At 50.9% G+C, this 24423-nt stretch overlaps 1 protein-coding gene across 1 annotated transcript in view; it reads left to right on the forward strand.

Annotated features, from left to right (window-relative positions):
* frem3 (Fras1 related extracellular matrix 3) overlaps window positions 1-24423 on the forward strand; it is a 305423-nt gene that overhangs the window by 145223 nt on the left and 135777 nt on the right. The window contains exons 4-5 of the mRNA XM_072496140.1: window positions 1771-2001; window positions 16064-16189. Coding sequence (XP_072352241.1) covers window positions 1771-2001; window positions 16064-16189 — 357 coding nt within the window. The remainder of the gene's footprint in view (window positions 1-1770; window positions 2002-16063; window positions 16190-24423) is intronic.

The raw sequence follows: 24423 nt of genomic DNA on the forward strand, positions 1-24423 counted from the left end.
CACAAAGATGCCATGGACCAGCAGATCTATGAAAGAAACAGTTGGGTTTTAAAGAGAAATTATCCCAAATTATCCTGACAAATCAAGATTATGGCTGGAAAATTGTTTTCAAATCCAAGTTTATTTTGCCTTAATCATTTTGGCAGAGCTTTAAATATGATAGTGAACACACAATCACATTGAATACTGGAGTACGACTCTACAAAAGGTAGTGGTCCAAATATTTGTCTTCACTAAATGAATGGTAATCTGCTGGATTGAATCACCTGCCCACTATTGAACCCAGCTGATTTTCATTCCATTTGAAAGCCGTCAGCCACCTCCCCCAACACCATCTTCACCCCTAATTCAAATGGATAAAACTTGCCTGCTATGGATAGTGTCACTGGAATGTTATTTGGGTCCAGTGATAGAATTTAAGACACTTTTAGATCAACTATTTCTACCCTCAAAACTACCAGGTGGCCGATCAGTTCTCTCCACAGATTCCTCGGTTCAAACTTATATCCATTTGAAACAAGATTGTAGGCTGTAGGTTGTATGAGATTGTATGGGAGTGGTACTTATTAATATTTAAAAAAAGATAAAGTCGCCATAGTCCCAGATGACCATCGATGCTTTCCCCTTTTGAGGGGGAGAGTTGACTGGTGGTGGTTTAACTTGAGGTCACCACACCTCAGGCGAGGGTCAAGGTTGAGAAGGCGGGCGTTCATGAATAATAATTTTAATATGTATTATATATTATATTACACTATAATATTATTATTATATGTAATAATTATTATGTGGTTATTATTAATATTACAGTGATAACAAACACAAGGTGTGTTTCTGTTTGAGCCAACTCAGGTAAATTGTGCGTGTTTTCTAGTGCGCCTTCTTTAACCAAGGGCGAGAGTCTCCAGTCGTGCCCGCCCGGCAACCGGAAATTCCCGCCTGATGCCAATGGATCTTTACATGGTCCGCGTCCTGCCCGTGCCGATCTTGCGTCAGGCGGGATGGAAGAATCCAGCCTCAAGTGGTTTTAGATAACACCTTCTCATTTTCTTCCTGAATTACCAAGCCAACAGTTTATATCACTAGGAGCATGTGCACCTAGCAAAGCAAACATCTCTAAACAATATAAATAGTCACTACCCTGTTCTCCACATTCACACAAATGGGCACACAGTGCACAGCATGGTAATACTCAGGTGGATTGGCTAGAGGCTGAGGATTGAAGGTGAGGAGGCAGAGAGTGTCCTTAAATTATGTTGTTGTACCTGGGGAGGAGTTTGGTGGAATGGGTCACCCACCTTTGTTTCGTGGTGATTATAAACATCGTGACAAGTTCAAATGGGGCAGCACGGCAGCACAAGTGGATAGGAGCTTCACTGAGCCAGGGTCCCAGGTTCGATTCCCCTGGGTCACTGTGCGGAGTCTCCATGTTCTCCCCGTGTCTGTGTGGGTTTCCTCTGGGTGCTCCGGTTTCCTCCCACAGTCCAAAGACTTGCAGGTTAGGTGGATTGGCCATGATAAATTGCCCTTAATGACCAAAAAGGTTAGGAGGGGTTATTGGGTTACGGGGATAGGATGGAAGTGAGGGCTTAAGTGTGTTGATGCAGACTCGATGGGCTGAACGGCCTCCTTCTGCACTGTATGTTCTATGTTCTATGTAAATGCTTATGTTTTAGAACTTGACTTCTTCAGGATATAAAAGCTAAAATTGTAATGAAATCAGAGCCATATAATAAAGAACAGCATCGGTGTAATTTCCTTCTTTTCTTCCAGGTATTGCCACCAAGGACGGCAATGCAGAAAAGGATAAAGATTTCAAAGGGAAGTCCCAAAAACAGGTCCAGTTCAACCCAGGCCAGTCGACTGCTACCTGGAGAGTAAAGATACTTGCTGACAAAGAATATGAGACTTCCGAAACATTCCAGATTATTCTATCAGACCCTGTCATGGCTGCTTTGGAGTTCCCAGAAGTTGCAACAGTTGAGATCATTGATCCCGGTGATGGTAAGAATTGCATGTAGGCCAGATTTGATTTAAATGTTATGGAGATAACTAGTTTGTTTGAAAATAACTTCTCAGCATGTCCAGAACACTGAATTCTTCATTCAGAGGCTAACTTGCATGTCACTCTTGTATGACATTTAAGGCTATCCGTCTCATAGAATTTACAGTGCAGAAGGAGGCCATTCGGCCCATTGGGTCTGCAGCGGCCCTTGGAAAGAGCACACTATGCCTGCACCCTGTCCTCGTAATCCAGTAACCCCACCTAACCTTTTGGAAATGAAGGGGCAATTTAGCATGGCCAATCCACCTAATCTGAACATCTTTGGACTGTGGGAAGAAACCGGAGCACCCGGGGGAAACCTACGCAGACACAGGGAGAAAGTGCAAACTCCACACAGACAGTCACCTGAGGCCGGAATTGAACCCGGGATCCTGGAGCTGTGAGGCAGCAGTGCTAACCACTGTGCCACCTTGTCGTCTCCTCGGAAGTAACATTTCAAATCATAGTTGGATCATCAGGGAATTAGATGAAGGAGTGGCAGGTGCTAACTTTTGGTTGGTTCTTAATTTGGCTCTGTTTAAACACGTTTGCTCAAGAGTCGTCAGGTATCTTTCGACACCGCCACAAGGTTCAGAACCGAATACTGATCAATGACTCGATACACCAGTTAGTAAGTTCAAAAGCAATGCTCATTTATTTACACACAGTCAAATCTACTCATGCATAAACTCTACGAATTAAACTAACACTATTACTTAGCTTTGAACGCTCACTCAGTCAGAGGAACAATGGCCGTTGCTCAGTTCTGAGGCTGCTGGGTTAAGCTGTTTACAGGGTAGCAACTAGGAGCGTCTATCTCGTAGCTTGCGTTGACTTGGGACTTACTTGGTCTGATGCAGCTGCTAGGCAGGTCTCTCTCTTCGGTGAGAGCCAAAGCCAAAAGACGAAGATTCTCCCTTGGGTGATACCTCTTATACTGAAAAGGGCTTTGCGCCCTTTTGGGCGGGCCTTGAATTTGGCCTGAACTAATTGGGTCTTTCTCATTCAGTTGCATCGATTTTCCTCCAATAGAGGGGTGGCTGCCTGATCGCTGGATGTGTCCTGGTGACTGTCAGTCTGCTTTGTCTTAGCTTCTTCTGGCACCGGGGAGTCTGTCCTAACATTGCGTATCTAAATGTTTCCCTTTTGTCCCTGGAGATATCTCATTAGTATGGAGATCGTTGGGTAGTTTTTGTCCTGTCTGAGCGTTTAAGGTTCTAACCAACAGACAGAGCTTGTTTCTTAGCATTGTCCAATTCTCCCTGCATTCTTTGCGGGTGTCCATTTTGTAATCAGGACGTGGCCATCCCAGATGGCTACAGGTTCGCTGTTTGCGTTACTGAAATGAATCTCCTGACAAGTCAATTAGAAAAAAACAGTGATAGATTCTACAATGAAGACAAAAGTGTAAATTTATGGAAGTGCAAGGGCAAATGTTCAGAAACAAGTGTAATAGGAGACAGCATGGTGGCACGGTGGTTAGCACTGTTGACCCACAGCGCCAGGGACTCTGGTCCGATTCCGGCCTCGTCTGTTTGGAGTTTACACGTTCTCCCCATGCCTGCATGGACTTCTTCCCGGTGCTCTGGTTTTCCTCCTACAGTCCAAAAATGTGCAGGATAGAATGATTGACCGTGCTAAATTTGCCCTTAGTTGCCAAAGATGTGCAGGTTAGGTGGGGTACAGGCATAGGGTGGGGGAATGGATCTAGGTAGGGTGCTTTTTCGGAGGGTAGATGCAGACTCGATGGGACAAATGGCCTCCTTCTGCACTATAGGGATTCTATAATTCCGTGAGACAAAGTGAATAACCATAAATCATATACATTTGAAGTTCCTGGCTATGGGGTTACAGGGATAGGGCGGGGTGGAAGGGGGAGTCCAAATAGGTAGCTCATTCGAAGGGTCAGTGCAGACCTGATGGGCCGAATGGCCTCCTTCTGCACCATAGGGATTCTATGATTCTATGTTTCTAGAAGTACAAATGTGGGGCATGCTAATTGCTCTGCATGATTTTTCTTTCAATAACTTCAGTATGTGCATTCAATAGTTCCACCAGTTGACAGTGTGTTTAATACCATCTCTGTATGTGTGTAAATATCCATGAAGTCCTATTATGAGAATTATTATATGGGGCGGCACGATGGCACAGTGTTAACACTGCTCCTTCTAGGTGCCGAGGACTAGGGTTCGATCTCCCCTCCGGGTTGCTAGTCGTGTGGAGTTTGCACATTCTCCCCTTCACTGCGTGGGTCTCACCACTACAGCTCAAAGATGTGTAGGGCAGGTAGATTGGCCACGCTAAATTGCCTTTAAATTGGAAAAAAGAATTGGGTACTCTAAATTTATTTATTAAAAATGAGAATGATTATACAATCTGTGTGAGCGAGTGTTTGATATGATTTCAGTGTCGAGCGAGTGTTTTCTGTGGTCTCAGTGTAGAGCGAGTGTTTGATACGGTCTCAGTGTAGATCGAGTGTTTAATACGGACTCAGTCTAGAGCGAGTGTTTGATAGAGCCTCAGTGTAGACCGAGTGTATACATAGAACACACGTGCAGAAGGAGGCAATTCGGCCCATCGCGTCTGCACCGACTCACTTAAGCCCTCACTTCCACCCTATCCCCATAACCCAACAACCCCTCCTAAACTTTTTGGACACTGAGGGCAATTTAGCATGGCCAATCGACCTAATCTGCATGTCTTTGGACGTTTGATACGGACTCAGTGTGGAACGAGTGTTTTCTGTGGTCTCAGTGTAGAGCGAGTGTTTCATACGGTGTCAGTGTAGAGCGAGTGTTTGATATGGTCTCAATGTAGAGCGAGTGTTTGATATGGTCTCAGTGTAGAGCGAGTGTTTGATATGGTCTCAGTGCAGAGCGAGTGTTTGATAGGGTCTCACTGTAGAGAGAGTGTATGCTGCTGTCGCAGTGTAGAGAGTTTTATGAGAGGGTCTCAGTATAGAGCAAGTGTTTGATACGGTCTCAGTGCAGAGCGAGTGTTTGATAGGGTCTCACTGTAGAGAGAGTGTATGCTGCTGTCGCTGTGTAGAGAGAGTGTACGCTGCAGTCTCAGTGCAGAGCGAGTGTGTGATACGGTTTCAGTGTAGAGAGTGTTTGATATTGTTATGGGCCAGGGTTTAAAAAACGTCAAGGTATATCATGGAGTTCCCTGACCTACAACTGTTTATTGATTTTGGTTATGATGAGCACAAGGACCTGCCTTTCAGATGATATTCAACAGTGGCCTTAAGCAGTTTAAATCAAAAACAAAGTTTATTCGACAAATTTAGTTAACATTTTTATAAACACACATTAAGCATTTTCATCAACTACCAACATAAATACCCCACACAGCTACAGTACTCTATGTATAACCCTTAATAATTTCCCCCGTTAGCTGTTCCAATTTAATAACAGGATCCCATAAACCAGAAAACCCTTTTCAAAGGTGTGTCCCAGCACTGAGGACCTGGTATGGACGCTCCTGTTTCCTTTCCAAAACAACAGGTTTGAATTTCTTCCAGAAAACAGTTATTTCTTTTCAAGTTATCAAGCCGTAAAGAAACAATTTTTAAAATGCAGATGGAGAAAAACCTTCTTTCAACCTGTGCAGAACAAAACCAGTTCAAACATAAAGAGAAAGTAAAACCAACTCGCAGAGCCACAGCCCAGCTCCACCCACACAATGCGATCACTGAAGCCATGTGATAAGACAAAAATATTTCTTAAAGAGACACTCCCATGACAATATGGTCTGTGTAGAGCGAGTGTTTGATACAGTCTCAGTGTAGAGCGAGTGTTTGATACGGTCTCAGCTTAGAGTGAGTATTTGATACGGTCTCAGTGGAGAGCGAATGTTTGATACGGACTCAGTGTAGATTGAGAGTTTGATAGGGCCTCAGTGTAGAGCGAGTGTTTGATATCGTCTCAGTGTAGAGCGAGTGTTTGATAGGGTCTCAGTGCAGCGAATGTTTGATACGGTCTCAGTGTAGAGCGAGTGTTTGATAGGGTCTCAGTGTAGAGAGAGTGGATGCTGCAGTCTCAGTGTAGAGCGAGTGTTTGATAGGGTCTCAGTGTAGAGAGAGTGGATGCTGCAGTCTCAGTGTAGAGCGAGTGTTTGATAGGGTCTCAGTGTAGAGCGAGTGTTTGATACTGTCTCAGTGTAGAGCTCATGTGTGATACAATCTCAGTGTAGAGCGAATGTTTGATATGGTCTCAGTGGGGAGCGAGTGTTTGATACGGTCTCAGTGTAGCGTGAGTGTTAGATACGGTCTCAGCATAGAGCTAGTGTTTGATACTGTCTCAGTGTAGAGCAAGTGTTTGATATGGTCTCAGTAAAGAGCAAGTGTTTGATACGGTCTCAGTGTAGAACGAGAGTTAGTACTGTCTCAGCCTAGAGCGAGTGTTTGATACAATCTCACTGTAGAGTGAGTGTTTGATCGGTTGTCAGTGTAGAGCGAGTGTTTGATAGGGTCTTAGTGTAGAGAGAGTGTATGCTGCGGACGCAGTGTAGAGATAGTGTTTGAGACGGTCTCAGTGTAGAGCGAGCGTTTGATACAGACTCAGTGTAGAGCGAGTGTTTGATACGGTCTCAGTGTAGAGCGAGTGTTTGATACGTTCTCAGTGTAGAGCGAGTGTTTGATACGGTCTCAGTGTCGAGCAAATGTTTGATACGGTCTCAGGGTAGAGCGAGTGTGTGTTGCAGTCGCAGACTAGAGAGAGTGTTTGTGAGGGTCTCAGTGTAGAGAGTGTTTGATTGGGTCTCAGTGTAGAGCGAGTGGTTGATAGGATCTCAGTGTGGAGAGACTGTATGCTGCAATCTCAGTGCAGAGCGATTGTTTGATATGGTCTTAGTGTAGAGCGAGTGTTTGATATGGTCTCAGTGCAGTGAGTGTGTATGCTGCGGTCTCAGTGCAGTGAGAGTGTATGCTGCAGTCTCACTGTAGAGTGAGTGTTTGATCGGTTGTCAGTGTAGAGAGAGTGTTTGATAGGGTCTCAGTGTCGAGCGAGTGTTTGATAGCGTCTCAGAGCTGAGAGAGTGTATGCTGCGGTCTCAGTGCTGAGGGAGTGTTTGATACGTTCTCAGTGTAGAGCAAGTGATTGATATGGTCTCAGAGTAGAGCGAGTGTTTGATACAGTCTCAGTGTAGAGAGAGTGTTTGATACGGTCTCAGCTGAGAGTGAGTATTTGATATCGTCTCAGTGTAGAGCGAGTGTTTGATATGGTCTCAGTGTAGAGAGAGTGGATGCTGCAGTCTCAGTGTAGAGCGAGTGTTTGATAGGGTCTCAGTGTAGAGAGAGTGGATGCTGCAGTCTCAGTGTAGAGCGAGTGTTTGATAGGGTCTCAGTGCAGCGAATGTTTGATAGGGTCTCAGTGTAGAGCGAGTGTTTGATAGGGTCTCAGTGTAGAGAGAGTGGATGCTGCAGTCTCAGTGTAGAGCGAGTGTTTGATAGGGTCTCAGTGTAGAGAGAGTGGATGCTGCAGTCTCAGTGTAGAGCGAGTGTTTGATAGGGTCTCAGTGCAGCGAATGTTTGCTACGGTCTCAGTGTAGAGCGAGTGTTTGATAGGGTCTCAGTGTAGAGAGAGTGGATGCTGCAGTCTCAGTGTGAAGCGAGTGTTTGATAGGGCCTCAGTGTAGAGAGAGTGGATGCTGCGGTCTCAGTGTAGAGCGAGTGTTTGATACGATCTCAGTGTAGAGAGAGTGGATGCTGCGGTCTCAGTGTAGAGCGAGTGTTTGATACGGTCTCAGTGTAGAGCGAATGTTTGATACGGACTCAGTGTAGATTGAGAGTTTGATAGGGCCTCAGTGTAGAGCGAGTGTTTGATATGCTCTCAGTGTAGTGCGAGTGTTTGATATCGTCTCAGTGTAGAGCGAGTGTTTGATAGGGTCTCAGTGCAGCGAATGTTTGATACGGTCTCAGTGTAGAGCGAGTGTTTGATAGGGTCTCAGTGTAGAGAGAGTGGATGCTGCAGTCTCAGTGTAGAGCGAGTGTTTGATAGGATCTCAGTGTAGAGCGAGTGTTTGATACTGTCTCAGTGTAGAGCTCATGTGTGATACAATCTCAGTGTAGAGCGAATGTTCGATATGGTCTCAGTGGGGAGCGAGTGTTTGATGCGGTCTCAGTGTAGAGTGAGTGTTAGATACGGTCTCAGCATAGAGCTAGTGTTTGATACTGTCTCAGTGTCGAGCAAGTGTTTGATATGGTCTCAGTGAAGAGCAAGAGTTTGATACGGTCTCAGTGTAGAACGAGAGTTAGTACTGTCTCAGCCTAGAGCGAGTGTTTGATACGATCTCAATGTAGAGCCAGTGTTTGATACGGTCTCAGTGGAGAGCGAGTATTTGATAGGGTCTTAGTGTAGAGAGAGTGTATGCTGCAGACGCAGTGTAGAGATAGTGTTTGAGACGGTCTCAGTGTAGAGCGAGCGTTTGATCCAGACTCAGTGTGGAGCGAGTGTTTGATACGTTCTCAGGGTAGAGCGAGTGTTTGACATGGTCTCAGTGCAGTGAGAGTGTATGCTGCGGTCTCAGTGCAGTGAGTGTGTATGCTGCGGTCTCAGTGCAGTGAGAGTGTATGCTGCGGTCCCAGTGCAGTGAGAGAGTATGCTGCAGTCTCACTGTAGAGTGAGTGTTTGATCGGTTGTCAGTGTAGAGAGAGTGTTTGATAGGGTCTCAGTGTCGAGCGAGTGTTTGATAGCGTCTCAGTGTTGAGAGAGTGTATGCTGCTGTGTCAGTGCAGAGGAAGTGTTTGATACGGTCTCAGTGTAGAGCAAGTGATTGATACAGTCTCTGTGTAGAGTGAGTGTTCGATACAGTTTCAATGTAGAGCAAGTGTTTGATAGGGTCTCAGTGCAGAGTGAATGTTTAATACGGTCTCAGTGTAAAGCTATTGTTTGATATCCTCCCCATGTCGAGCGATTGTTTCCTGCAGTCTCAGTATAGTGCGAGTGTTTGATTCGGTCTCAGTGTCGAGCGAGTGTTTGATAGGGTCTCAGTGTAGAGAGAGTGTATGATCGGGCCTCAGTGTAGAGAGAGTGTTTGATAGGGACTCAGTGTGGAGAGAGTGTAAGCTGCAGTCTCACTGTCGAGTGAGTGTTTGATTGGTTGTCAGTGTAGAGAGATTGTTTAATACGGTCCCGGTGTAGAGCGAGTGGATGCTGCAGTCTCAGTATAGAGCGAGTGTTTGATAGGGTCTCAGTGTAGAGCGAGTGTTTGCTGCAGTCTCAGTGTAGAGCAAGTGATTGATACGGTCTCAGTGTAGAGCGAGTGTTTGATACGGTCTCAGTGTAGAGCGAGTGTTTGATATGGCCTCAGTGTAGAGCGAGTGTTTACTGCAGTCTCAGTGTAGAGCAAGTGATTGGTACGGTCTCAGTGTAGAGCGAGTGTTTGATATGGCCTCAGTGTAGAGCGAGTGTTTGCTGCAGTCTCAGTGTAGAGCAAGTGGTTGATACGGTCTCAGTGTAGAGCGAGTGTTTGATATGGCAGTGAAGGTGTATGCTGCAGTCTCACTGTAGAGAGAGTGTTTGATCGGGTCTCAGTGTCGAGCGAGTGTTTGATAGCGTCTCAGTGTGGAACGAGTGTTTGATTTGTTCTCAGTGTAGAGCGAGTGTTTGATACGGTCTCAGTGTGGAGCGAGTGTTTGATACGGTCTCAGTGTGGAGCGAGTGTTTGATACGGTCTCAGTGTGGAGCGAGTGTTTGATTCGTTCTCAGTGTGGAGCAAGTGTTTGAACCGGTCTCTGTGTAGAGCGAGTGTTTGATACAGTTTCAATGTAGAGTTAGTATTTGATAGGGTCTCAGTGCAGAGCGAATGTTTAATAGGGTCTCAGTGTAAAGCTATTGTTTGATATCCTCCCCATGTCGAGCGAGTGTTTCCTGCAGTCTCAGTGTAGAGTAAGTGTTTGATACGGTCTCAGTGTAGAGCGAGTGTTTGATACAGTCTCAGTGTAGAGCGAGTGTTTGATAGGGTCTCAGTGTCGAGCGAGTGTTTGATATGGTCTTAGTGTAGAGCGAGTGTTTGATATGGTCTCAGTGCAGTGAGAGTGTATGCTGCGGTCTCAGTGCAGTGAGAGTGTATGCAGCGGTCTCAGTGCAGTGAGAGTGTATGCTGCGGTCTCAGTGCAGTGAGAGTGTATGCTGCGGTCTCAGTGTAGAGCAAGTGATTGATACGGTCTCAGTGTAGAGCAAGTGATTGATACGGTCTCAGTGTAGAGCGAGTGTTTGATACGGTCTCAGTGTAGAGCGAGTGTTTGATACGGTCTCAGTGTGGAGCGAGTGTTTGATTCGTTCTCAGTGTAGAGCAAGTGTTTGAACCGGTCTCTGTGTAGAGCGAGTGTTTGATACAGTTTCAATGTAGAGCAAGTGTTTGATAGGGTCTCAGTGCAGAGTGAATGTTTAATACGGTCTCAGTGTAAAGCTATTGTTTGATATCCTCCCCATGTCGAGCGATTGTTTCCTGCAGTCTCAGTGTAGTGCGAGTGTTTGATTCGGTCTCAGTGTCGAGCGAGTGTTTGATAGGGTCTCAGTGTGGAGAGAGTGTTTGATAGGGTCTCAGTGTGGAGAGAGTGTATGCTGCAGTCTCACTGTCGAGTGAGTGTTTGATCGGTTGTCAGTGTAGAGAGAGTGTTTAATACGGTCTTGGTGTAGAGCGAGTGAATGCTGCAGTCTCAGTATAGAGCGAGTGTTTGATATGGCCTCAGTGTAGAGCGAGTGTTTGCTGCAGTCTCAGTGTAGAGCAAGTGATTGATACGGTCTCAGTGTAGAGCGAGTGTTTGATATGGCAGTGAGAGTGTATGCTGCAGTCTCACTGTAGAGAGAGTGTTTGATCGGGTCTCAGTGTCGAGCGAGTGTTTGATCGGGTCTCAGTGTGGAGCGAGTGTTTGATTTATTCTCAGTGTAGAGCGAGTGTTTGAACCGGTCTCTGTGTAGAGCGAGTGTTTGATACAGTTTCAATGTAGAGCTAGTATTTGATAGGGTCTCAGTGCAGAGCGAATGTTTAATACGGTCTCAGTGTAAAGCTATTGTTTGATATCCTCCCCATGTCGAGCGAGTGTTTCCTGCAGTCTCAGTGTAGAGTAAGTGTTTGATACGGTCTCAGTGTAGAGCGAGTGTTTGATACGGTCTCAGTGTAGAGCGAGTGTTTGATAGGGTCTCAGTGTGGAGAGAGTCTATGCTGCTGTCTCAGTGTAGAGCGAGTGTTTGATACGGTCTCAGTGTAGAGCGAGTGATTGATACGGCCTCAATGCAGAGCGAGTGTTTGATACGGTCTCAGTGTGGAGCGAGTGTTTGATACGTTCTCAGTGCAGAGCGAGTGTTAGATACGGTCTCAGTGTCGAGTGAATGTTTGATACTGTCTCAGTGTAGAGAGAGTGTTTGATCGGGTCTCCGTGTAGAGAGAGTGTATGCTGCAGTCGCAGTGTAGAGAGTCTTATGAGAGGGTCTCAGTGTAGAGCAAGTGTTTGATACTGACTCAGTGTAGAGCGAGTGATTGATACGATCTCTGTGTGCAGCGAGTATTTGATATGGTCGCAGTGTAGAGTGAGTGTTTGATACAGTCTCAGTGTAGAGCGAGTGTTTCAAAGTGTCTCAGTTTAGAGCAAGTGTTTGAAACGGTCTCAGTGAAGAGCGATTGTTTAATACGGTCTCAGTGTAGAGTGAGTGTTTTATATGGTCTCAGTGTAGAGCGAGTGTTTGATACAGTCTCAATGTAGAGCGAGTGTTTTATATGGTCTCAGTGTAGAGCGAGTGTTTGATACAGTCTCAATGTAGAGCGAGTGTTTTATATGGTCTCAGTGTAGAGCCAGTGTTTGATACAATCTCAATGTAGAGCAAGTGTTTGATACGGTCTCAGTGTAGAGTGAGTGTTGCGGTCTCATTGTCGCATGAGTGTTTGAAACGGTCTCAGTGCAGAGCGAGTGTTTGATTCAGTCCCAGTGTAGAGCGAGTGTTTGATACGATCTCAGCGTAGAGCGAGTGTTTGATACGGTCTCAGTGTAGAGTGAGTGTTGCGGTCTCATTGTCGCATGAGTATTTGAAACGGTCTCAGTGTAGAGCGAGTGTTTTATATGGTCTCAGTGTAGAGCGAGTGTTTGCTGCAGTCTCAGTGTAGAGCGAATGTTTAATACGATCTCAGTGTAGAGCGAGTTGTTGATACGGTCTCCATTTCGAGCAAGTGTTTGATAGGATGTCAGTGTAGAGCGAATGTTTGATACGGTCTCAGTGTAGATCGAGAGTTTGATATCGTCCCCATGTCGAGCGAGTCTTTGCTGCAGTCTCAGTGTAGAGCGAATGTTTGAAACGGTCTCAGTGTAGAGTGAGTGCTTGATTCAGTCTCAATGTAAAGCGAGTGTTTGATGTGGTCTCTGTGTAGAGCGAATGTTTAATACGGTCTCAGTGTAGAGCCAGTGTTTGATACGGTCTCACTGTGGAGCGAGTGTTTGATACGTTCTGAGCGCGATCTCAGTGTCGAGTGAATGTTTGATATGTTCTCAGTGTAGAGCGAGTGTTTGACAGGGCCTCAGTGTAGAAAGAGTGTATGCTGCAGTCGCAGTGTAGAGAGTGTTATGAGAGGGTTTCAATGTAGAGCAAGTGTTTGATACGATCTCTGTGTGGTGCAAGTATTTGATATAGTCTCAGTGTAGAGCGTGTGTGTCAAAGGGTCTCAGTGTAGAGCAAGTGTTTGAAACCGTCTCAGTGAAGAGCGAATGTTTAATACGGTCTCAGTGTGGAGCGAATGATTGATACAGTCTCAGTGTGGAGCGAGTGTTTGATAGGGTCTCAGTGATGCGCGAGCGTTTGATATGGTCTCAGTGCAGTGAGAGTGTATGCTGCAGTCTCACTGTAGAGCGAGTGTTTGATTGGTTCCCAGTGTAGAGAGAGTGTTTGATACGGTCTCAGTGTGGAGCGAGTGTTTGATACGGTCTCAGTGTAGAGATAGTGTATGCTGCAGGTGACTGTAAAGCGAGTATTTGATAGAGTCTCCGTGTAGAGAGTGTGTTTGATACGGTCTCAGTGTAGAGAGTGTGTTTGATACGATCTCAGTGTAGAGTGAGTGTTTGATACGGTCTCAGTTTAGAGCGAGTGTTTGATAGTGTCTCGGTGTAAAGAGTGTGTTTGATATGGTCTCAGTGTACAGAGTGTGTTTGATAGGGTCTCGGTGTAGAGCGAGCGTTTGATATGGTCTCAGTGTAGAGCGAGTGTTTGATATGGTCTCAGTGTAGAGAGTGTGTTTGATAAGGTCTCAGTGTAGAGTGAGCGTCTGATATGGTCTCAGTGTAGAGAGAGTGTTTGATACCGTCTCAGTGTATAGACAGTATTTGATACGGTCTCAGTGTAGAGCGAGTGTTTGATATGGTCTCAGTGTAGAGCGAGCGTTTGGTATGGTCTCCCTGTAGAGAGCGTGTATGCTGCAGGTGACAGTGTGGAGCGAATGTTTGATACGATCTCAGTGTAGAGCGAGTGTTTGATACGGTCTCCCTGTGGAGCGTATGTTTGATATGGTCTCAGTGTAGAGTGAGTGCTTGCTGCGGTCTTAGTATAGAGGCTGGGCTCTAAGGTAGATGCAGGCAGATGGGGTGTTATCGGCCTCTGGGGAATTGCGGGTTGATGTCAGAAGTGAGGGATGGGAATGATTCCAGGGCACAGAGTTGGCGACTCACCTGTGCTGCCTTAAGGATGTGACTCAGCTTCTTCCCGAATTACGTACTGGCTGCCTTGCCCGAATTACGTACTGGCTGCCTTGGTGAGGTTGCCAAAACTGACAGCCTCTGCCACCTCCTCCCAGGCGCTGTTGAGAAGGGCTGGCTTGAGCCTCCCCCCACCCTGGGAAGTGTGTGTCCCTCCTCTCCTCAGTTGCATCCAGTATATGCCCAATCTTCGACTCATTGAATCTGTGGGTTGATCTGCATGCAGCCATCTATTTGGCTGAAATGGCAGTCTGTGGTGAGTAGAGCACTTAAAATCCTCTTGATTGTCAAGCATTTTAACATGAATCCCGACCCCAGGGAATCAGATGCCAGTGTGGCCAAGAATCACATGCGCTGCACCTGGGCAATGTGCTGGCCCATTTGCACCACCTGAATTTCATCTGCCCGATGCATCTAGCGGGAGAACGAATTTCACACGGTTTAAATCCGGTGAAAGAACAAATGGACGGAATTCTCCGCAGTTGGGATTCTCTGTTTTGCCGACAGCCCAGAGATTTTCCGATGGCGTGTGGCTGCCCACAATGGGAAATCCCATTGACCAGCTGGCGAAACGGAGAATCCCGGGGCCCGCTGGTGCGGTGGGACGGAGAATCCTGCCCCTCGTCTCCCAAATGGAGAATCCTGCCCTCGTGTGCCTGTGTTTGGTACATTTCAGTTTGCGCATGTTTGATACAGTTTCAGTGTGTTTGGATTTGATACAGTTTCACTGTTTGATACAGTGTGCATGTATTTGATACAGTTTCAGTGTTTGATACAGTGTGCTTGTATTTGATATAATTTCAGTGTTTGATACAATGTGCTTATATTTGATACAGTTTCAGTGTTTGATACAGTGTGCCTGTATTTAATACAGTTTCAGTGTTTGATACAGTGTGCTTGTATTTGATACAGTTTCAGTGTTTGATACAGTGTGCTTGTAGTTGATACAATTTCAGTGTTTGATAGTGTGCTTGTATTTAATACAATTTCAGTGTTTGATACAGTGTGCTTGTATTTGATACAATTTCAGTGTTTGATACAGTGTGCTTGTATTTGATACAGTTTCAATGTTTGATTCAGTGTGCTTGTATTTGATATAATTTCAGTGTTTGATACAGTGTGCTTACATTTGATACAGTTTCAGTGTTTGATACAGTGTGCCTGTATTTAATACAGTTTCAGTGTTTGATACAGTGTGCTTGTATTTGATACAGTTTCAGTGTTTGATACAGTGTGCTTGTATTTGATACAATTTCAGTGTTTGATACAGTGTGCTTGTATTTGATATAATTTCAGTGTTTGATACAGTGTGCTGATATTTGATACAGTTTCAGTGTTTGATACAGTGTGCTTGTATGTGATACAGTTTCAGTGTTTGATTCAGTGTGCTTGTATTTGATATAATTTCGGTGTTTGATACAGTGTGCTTATATTTGATACAGTTTCAGTGTTTGATACAGTGTGCCTGTATTTAATACAGTTTCAGTGTTTGATACAGTGTGCTTGTATTTGATACTGTTTCAGTGTTTGATACAGTGTGCCTGTATTTAATACAGTTTCAATGTTTGATACAGTGTGCTTTTATTTGATACAATTTCAGTGTTTGACACAGTGTGCTTGTATGTGATACAGTTTCAGTGTTTGATTCAGTGTGCTTGTATTTGATATAATTTCGGTGTTTGATACAGTGTGCTTATATTTGATACTGTTTCAGTGTTTGATACAGTGTGCCTGTATTTAATACAGTTTCAGTGTTTGATACAGTGTGCTTGTAATTGATACTGTTTCAGTGTTTGATACAGTGTGCCTGTATTTAATACAGTTTCAATGTTTGATACAGTGTGCTTGTATTTGATACAATTTCAGTGTTTGATACAGTGTGCTTGTATTTGATACAATTTCAGTGTTTGAAACAGTGTGCTTGTATTTGATATAATTTCAGTGTTTGATACAGTGTACTTGTCGTTGATACAGTTTCAGTGTTTGATACAGTTTCAGTGTTTGATACAGTTTCAGTCTGTGTGTGTGTTTGATACAGTTTCAGTGTGAGCCTCTGAAAGATCCTGATCCCACTCTATGCTATTTTTCTAGATTTTCCACCTCGCAGTTCGCCCACAACCCTCAGGCCGAAAAAATGTTGAACATAATTTCTAGCCTTATCTGAAACTGACTTCATCTGAAAGGGAGTCGCTTATTCTTCATCTCTTTTGAAACTGCATCATGATAGAACTTCTCTTTAATACCCACCTCCCGCAATTATATTGAAGAGATTAGTGAAGACCAATCGATTTGTGTTCCTCAGTACTGACATCCAATAACACTTTCCTTTTCCTTTTCAACAGAATCAACAGTTTACATTCCCCAGTCAGATTACAGGATTGAGGAGGATACTGGGGAAGTGCTCATTCCTGTGAGGAGGTCTGGTGATTTTAACCAAGAACTCATGGTCATCTGCTTCACACAGCAAGGTAAGTTTATAAATATTTGTATTTCTAGAAACTCTACAAAACATCTGGAGTGCATGGATTGCGCTGTGCACAGATATTGACAGTGCAAATAATCAGGAAAAGGAAAATTAGAATTACGCCAAGGATTTTCTTTTAAATGAATTAATCATCCAGGAATGAAATGTAAAATGAAGAAAGGAAAGTTTGGGGAAGGTCTGCTTGAAGGTCTTTCTTATCTCAGAACTTGATCTTGATAACGTTTATGAACATGTGCAGTCTTGTATCCAATATCCCTAGGGCACATAGATAGCAAATAATTGAAATAACAGTTGCCTAGCCAGGGATCAAATAGAAGATATGGGTAAGGGGATCGCTGCCATCCAGATTGAAAAGCACAGCTCCTCCGTCCTTTTCCTGTTTCTTCAGTAGATTCGGGACAGATTATTAGAGAGAGAAATTCAGCTGAGACCTTTACGGAGTATTATGAATATTGGAAGAGAGCGGGGAAAAGCTGGAAAATCTTGTAGACGTCATCTGAAAATGGTTGAAGTGGACCTTGGCTTTTCAGGAGAATGCTGTGTTACATTCGGTTTACCGATTATGTTTACCCTAAGCTGAAAAGCAAGGAAACTGAGCGGACCCCTTTCTACATCAAACAAGATGAAGACAAATGGGTTGGATTCTCCGTTTCAGCGGCTAAGTGCTGGCTCGAACGGAGAATTCACTGGAGGTTTACGATGGAAAAATCGGCGTCGACCCCTCACCGATTCCTGGACCGATGAGGGGCTAGCAGTGGCGCCAGGTAAAACCCCCGGCTCCCACCCCATAAGTGGTCGGGGAATGGCCGGGTCCCTGGCTGCGCATCTGACGATCTGCAGCAGTTGCGCCGTACAACATGGCACCGGCCATGCACGGACTCAACCTGCCATCCACGATCCCACAGGCCACCCCCTGGCCAGCCCTCACCAGTCCCCCCAGTCCTCGTGGAAGCACCCTCGGCCAGCGGCACGGATCCCGGCCGACACAGTCCGCAGCCACTATGCTGAGTTCCTGACTGTTGAGACCACAGGTGTCCTGTGCCGTTGGAAACTTGGCCCATCAGGGGGTGGAGCATCGTGGGAGGGCCAGCCGATGACACACCAACAGCGTTGCAACGGCGCATGACACGATGATGTCATTTCCGAGGGGGCGGATCATGGCCCGATTTGGGCGTTGGAGTCGATTCTCCATCCGATCGCCAATTATGGGGCGTCATTCTCCGACCCCCCGCCGGGTCGGAGAATGGCCGTTGGCCGCCGTGAATCCCGCCCCCGCCCCCGCCGAAGTCTCCGAAGGGAGAAAAGTCGGCGGGGCGTTAATGGCGTCGCTGCCGCGGAGAATGTCACGGGTCTGCGCAAGGCAGCCGATTTTCGGCCTGCCGATATTCTCCCTTCCGGATGGGCCGAAGTCCCGTCGACGTGATGACCGTTCACGTCGACGTCAATCAAACCTCCTTTTCATCGGCGTGACCCGGTGCTCCAGGCTCACGCCGACCAGCGAGGAGGTGAGTGACGGCCTGGGGGGTTGGCTCTGGGCAGGAAATGGCGTGGCCGCAGACTGATTGCCTGAGGAGAGGTGTGTCTCGGCTTGTGTGTGTGTGCGGCGGGGGGAGTGGGGGTGGTTAGAGTAGGCTGGGCTCCGGGGGAGTGCCGGGAGGGGGTCCGTGCCGGGGTGGAGGTTGGGGGTTGTGGAGGGGGTCCGTGCCGGGGTGGAGGTTGGGGGGGGGTCCGTGCCGGTGTGGAGGTTGGGGAGGGGGTCCGTGCCGGGGTGGAGGTTGGGGAGGGGGTCCGTGCCGGGGTGGAGGTTGGGTGGGGGGTCCGTGCCGGGGTGGAGGTTGGGGGGGGTCCGTGCTGGGGTGGAGGTTGGGTGTTGGGGAGGGGGTCCGTGCCGGGGTGGAGGTTGGGGGGGGTCCGTGCTGGGGTGGAGGTTGGGGGGGTCCGTGCTGGGGTGGAGGTTGGGGGTTGTGGAGGGGGTCCGTGCCGGGGTGGAGGTTGGGGGGGGGGTCCGTGCTGGGGTGGAGGTTGGGGGTTGTGGAGGGGGTCCGTGCCGGGGTGGAGGTTGGGGGGGGGTCCGTGCTGGGGTGGAGGTTGGGGGTTGGGGAGGGGGTCCGTGCCGGTGTGGAGGTTGGGGAGGGGGTCCGTGCCGGGGTGGAGGTTGGGGAGGGGGTCCGTGCCGGGGTGGAGGTTGGGGGGGGGGTCCGTGCCGGGGTGGAGGTTGGGGGGGGGGTCCGTGCTGGGGTGGAGGTTGGGGGTTGGGGAGGGGGTCCGTGCCGGGGTGGAGGTTGGGGGGGGGTCCGTGCTGGGGTGGAGGTTGGGGGTTGGGGAGGGGGCCGTGCCGGGGTGGAGGTTGGGGGGGTCCGTGCTGGGGTGGAGGTTGGGCGTTGGGGAGGCGGTCCGTGCCGGTGTGGAGGTTGGGGAGGGGGCCCGTGCCGGGGTGGAGGTTGGGGAGGGGGTCCGTGCCGGGGTGGAGGTTGGGGAGGGGGTCCGTGTCGGGGTGGAGGTTGGTGGGGGGGGGGTCCGTGCTGGGGTGGAGGTTGGGGAGGGGGCCGTGCCGGGGTGGGTGATGGGAGGGCAAATGAGTTGGTCCACCTGGCCAGGTGCCAGCCTCCAACAGTTGGACCCATGCGGTCCATGCCACCTGGCTGGGGGGAGGAGGGGATATGGGCAATGGTGACATGTCGTCGTTCCCCTCCCCCCCACCAGGCCGTCATGTTTTCAGACCACCCAGCGATGTTGGCCGCCGTGGTGGCAGCCGCTCATGTCTATGTTGCCCTGGATGAGGAGGAGGAGGAGGAGGAGGAGCGTGCCAGAGAGGCGGCGCAGGCTGCCGCAGAGGGGCAGGCGGCAGCCGCCCAGGCTGGAGGGACACCTGACCGACAGGACGAGGAGGGGGAGGAGGACGTCGCGGCCCCACGGCAACGGAGGCACCCGAGGGCGCCCCGTGTGTACCGGCCCCGGCAGTCATACCAGGACCTCACGGACCGGGAATGCAGGAGGAGACTTCGGATGAGCCGGGAAACCGTGGCACACATCTGCCACCTGCTGGCACACCTGTCACCGCGTGGCACTGGCGGGGGACACCCTCTCCCCGTGTCCGTCAAGGTTACGGTGGCCCTGAACTTTTATGCAACGGGGTCATTCCAGGCACCGAGTGGGGACCTGTCCGGCATATCGCAGACATCGGTGCATCGGTGCATCCGGGCAGTGACAGATGCCCTTTATGCCATGGCGCACCGCTACATCCGCTTCCCCGTGGACCGGGCCAGCCAAGATGTCCGGGCCGTGGGCTTCTCTGCCATTGCCGGGTTCCCCATGGTCCAGGGCGCGATCGATGGGATGCACGTCGCCGTGCGGCACCTGCAGATAACAGGGCCATGTTCACTAATAGGAAGGGGACCTATTCGATGAACGTACAGGTGGTCTGCGACCACCGCATGATGATCCTGCACGTCTGCGCCCGTCACCCAGGCAGTGTACACGACTCATTCGTGTTGTCGCGGTCATTCATCCCCGGCATGTACGAGGGACGCCATCCCCGGCTGAGGGGCTGGTTGCTGGGCGACAGGGGCTACCCATTGCGATCGTGGCTGATGACGCCCCCAAACGGAGGCCACGCAATGAGGCGGAGAACCGCTACAATGATGCCCATGTAGCGACAAGTGGAGTGATCGAAAGTTGCTTTGGCGTGCTGATGATGCGTTTCAGGTGCCTGGACCTCTCTGGGGGCGCCCTCCAGTATCGGTCAGATAGGGTCGGCCGCATCATTGTGGTGTGCTGCGTCCTGCACAACATAGCCCAGCAGAGGGGCGATGTGCCGCAGGCAGAGGAGGGCGGAGTGGAGGAGCAGCAGGAAGAGGCCCAGTCCTCCCCAGATGAGGGGGATGGGGGCAATGGTCAGGGCAGACGGGGTAGACACAGACGGGTGGCTGTCCACCGTTACCGGCTGGCCCAGCGGGCACGGGACAGACTGATAGACGCCCGCTTCACTGACTAGATGGGCGTGGGAATCGGGTAGTATGGCCACAGACCGCACACCATGACAACAGCCGACCACCCACACCCCCCACCCATCCACCCACCCAGCACCCTCACCCCCCTCCCCAACCCCACACACCCCACCCGCATGCACACCACCCCCCCACCCCAATTGCCGATCCACCGGCGGCACAACGGGCCGGGCTCACCCAGTTGCGGGTGGACGCGTGTCTATCGCAGGCCATGGAGAATGATGACAACCCGCCTCCGATGAGCTCCTGGCTCTACATCGTTGGACTATGTCTGACCCATGGCCACAGTACCACCATCCACCCGGACCATCCCTGCATGCGGCTGTGACACTGCAGCGCACGGTCCCGTCCTCTGCCCGGGGGATGTTGATGGCGGCCCAGGGGGAAGGGGGCAGACTCACCTGGGGCTGAGGTAAGACCACCCCTCACACACACACTTGCGCTCAACGTACATGACACCCCCGCACACTTTGGACAGAGCACAAAGGCAGCTTCGGTAGGTGTAACATTGACTTTAATAACCAAAGGAGTTCATGCACGTGCCCTAGCGCCTAAAACTCATCTGTGCCCTGCACCCGTGCCAACTTACTCAGTGTCTAATTGTTTGGCCTTACGGGCCCTTTGACTACGTCTACGTGGTTCCCCAGACGGTACAGCAGAACTGGAGGTGGACTCCTGTGATTCCTGCCCTCTGACACTGGATCCCTTTGGCGGCCGTTTCCTGGGGCGTCCTGGCCTAGATGGGCCAGGCTGCGGCCCGGGCGACTGGGATGGCGAGCTGCCAGCCTGTCCTGCCCGTTGCCCACCCGATGCACCTGGGACGGAAGGGGGGGAGTCCGAGGTGTCGCGGTGTACCGGGACCTCCCCTACAGAGGGAGCCGGGACGGACCACACCACCTCCTCCTCCCTCGGGGTGCCCGATGGCCCCCAGGCCTCTACATGGGTGGGGGATGCGAACGGACTGGCCATCCGACGCGCCCCCGACATCTGGCGCTGCCAGTCCTGGAGGCCCGTGCTGGTATCGACAGGGGTCTGCAGGTTTGCAGCCATGGAGCCCAGGGGGTTGTCGAACCCTGTCTGCGACAGTGCGACGCCAGCTCGCACATGGCCACTGGCGCCGATGCCCTCAGCGATGGCCTGCTGAGACTGGGCCATGGCCTGCAGAGACTGGGCCATGGCCTGCAGAGACTGGGCTATGGCCTGCTGAGACTGGGCCATGGCCTGCTGAGACTGGGCCATGGCCTGCTGAGACTGGGCTATGGCGTTGAGCGCCTCTGCCATCTGGCGCTGGCACTGGCTCATGGCCTCCTGTGAGAGGGCAGCCATTTCCTGGGCCACAGACGCCGCCTGCACGGAAGGCCCCAGGCCTCGCAAACCGTTCCCCATGTCTGACACCGTCGCACCCATTGCCTCCACCGCGGACGCCACCCGTGCGGTGTCAGCCTGGGTGGCACGCATGACCGGGACCACTCCCAGCTCCTGGACGCGGGTGGACTCCTCCACCTGCGACCGCAGCCGCCGCAAGCCACCCGTCACCCTATTCGCTCGTCTCCGTGTCGGTGGTTGCATCGGATCTATGTGTGGGTGTGGTAACTGCAGGAACCCGGGATCCATCTGGGCGGCAGATGTTCGCTTGGCCTGGGCTGCCCTCCGACCGCCCGGTCCCTCTGCTGCTCCTACCTCCACCTGCTGTACCGGGACGGCTGTGTTGTGCGCACCAGTGAGTGTACCAGACGCCTCATCACTAAAGTGCCCAACCGTGGTGAGTGTTTCTGCGATGGTGGAGGGTGTTGGTGACAGCAGTGGCGTTGTGTCGTGCTCTTCGTCCCACTCTGAGTCCATGGCACTTTGGGGTGGGGGTTCGTCTCCACCCATCCACTCTGAGTCACTGTCCGGTATTTCGTCTTCCCGGGTAGTGCTGTCCCGGGTAGTGCTGTCCCGGGTAGTGCTGTCCCGGGTAGTGCTGTCCCGGGTAGTGGTGTCCCGGGTAGGGGTGTCCTGGGTAGTGGTGTCCCGGGTAGGGGTGTCCTGGATAGTGGTGTCCTGGGTCGTGGTGTCCTGGCTCGGATGTGACGGGGGCCTGTGGCTGCCCCCCTCATCGCTGGGTGGTCGCTCCCGCACGTGACGGGGTGTCGTCTCCCTGTTGCTCCAGGTCTCTCCGTCTCCCGTGGTGTGCGAGAGGCATCCTGCGGGCGTCGCATGCTGGAGGGTCCGGGTCTCTCCGTCTCCCGTGGTCTCCGAGGGGCATCCTGCGGGCGTCGCATGCTGGAGGGTCCGGGTCTCTCCATCTCCCGTGGTCTCCGAGGGGCATCCTGCGGGCGTCGCATGCTGGAGGGTTCGGGTCTCTCCGTCTCCCGTGGTCTCCGAGGGGCATCCTGCGGACGTCGCATGCTGGAGGGCGCGGGTCTCTCCGTCTCCCGTGGTCTCCGAGGGGCATCCTGCGGGCGGTCTGCATCTGCGGGGATGGGTGCCTGGACGTTTGGTCCTGCGATACACAATGAAGCATGCATGGTTAGACATCAGGCAGTGATCAGGTGATACGGGAGAGGGGGATATAGGGGAGGGGGGATATGGGGACGGGCTGTTGGTGGCTCACTTGCTCGTGGGGCCCCGACCTCTGCATCAGCAACCTCCCGGTCCTCAGGTCCGCCAGCCAGTTCCAGGGCCCTTTCCTCGTGTACGGTCAGTGGCCTCTCATCAGCGGGCCCTCCTCCAGTCCTCACATGCTCCCTGGTGTTGTGTGCGCGCTTCTCCTGTGGGGGGGGGGGGGGGTGGTGGCAGGGGTAAAAGGCAACAGTGTTAGGCAGGTATATGAATGCGCGCCATCGGTTGCGCGTGCATTGCAGAGGTTAAGGTTAGGGCTGGATTCACTTGGGGATATGGGGGATATGGGGGAGGGGGGATATGGGGGAGGGGGGGATATGGGGGAGGGGGATATGGGGGATATGGGGGAGGGGGGAATATGGGGGATATGGTGGAGGGGGATATGGGGGAGGGAGGAATATGGGGGATATGGGGGAGGGGGGATATGGGGATATGGGGAGGGGGAATATGGGGGAGGGGGGAATATGGGGGATATGGGGGAGGGGGGATATGGGGGAGGGGGGATATGGGGGAGGGGGGATATGGGGGAAATGGGGGAGAGGGGATATGGGGGAGGGGGATATGGGGAGGGGGGAATATGGGGGATATGGGGGAGGGGGGATATGGGGGATATGGGGGTGGGGGGATATGGGGGAGGGGGGAGTATGGGGGATATGGGGGAGGGGGGATATGGGGGATATGGGGGAGGGGGGGATATGGGGGAGGGGGGATATGGGGGATATGGGGGAGGGGGGGATATGGGGGAGGGGGGGATATGGGGGAGGGGGGATTTGGGGGAGAGGGGATATGGGGGATATGGGGGAGGCTCACCCTGCCTGCTCTGACGAGGTCGTTCACCTTCTTGTGGCACTGGGTGCCTGTCCGTGGTGTTAGGGCCACAACGGTGACGGCCTCTGCCACCTCCCTCCACAGACGCCGGCTGTGGCGTGGGGCAACTCTGCGGCCGTGCCCGGGATACAGGGCGTCCCTCCTCTGCTCCACCGCATCCAGGAGCGCCTCCACATCGCGTGACTCGAACCTCGGGGCTGAGCGACGGCCAGCCATCAAGTCGGGTGTTGCGGTCGGCTGTTCCGGTCGGGTGGGGGGGAGCTGCGCGGCCTTATGAGCCGTCACGCCGTGCAGCGCGTATGACGCTGCACGGCGTGAACCACTGCGCAAGCGCGGATCCCGTTACGTCGCTGCTAGCCCATTTCGGGCCGCAGACTATCGGCCCATTTTTATGACGTGACGCAAGTGGGATTTGCGCCGTTTTTTGCGCCGATCGGCGGAGTTTCCGCCGATAACCGAGAATTTCGCCCATGATATCGGCATCGGGCAACGGAGAATCCTGCCCAATATTTGTCGTGAAAAATGTTGGTACAGTTACTCCAACAAACATGTAAGTTTGCAGCTAGTTGACTAAAGTTGACTAGAAGCTAAAGATAAAAGTGTTCCACTGCCTGTAACAGAATGATCTTTGAACCTCCAGTGCACAGTAGGTATTCGCTTTAAACTGTGGTTGTGTTCATGGAAATGGGGACTTTAACATTGATTCACATCAATGATTCTCATAAAGGGTGGCACAGTGGTTAGCACTGCTACATCACAGGGCCAGGGGCCCAGGTTC

The sequence above is a fragment of the Scyliorhinus torazame genome, chromosome 3 (genome assembly GCF_047496885.1).
Source record: "Scyliorhinus torazame isolate Kashiwa2021f chromosome 3, sScyTor2.1, whole genome shotgun sequence".
NCBI lineage: Eukaryota > Metazoa > Chordata > Chondrichthyes > Carcharhiniformes > Scyliorhinidae > Scyliorhinus > Scyliorhinus torazame.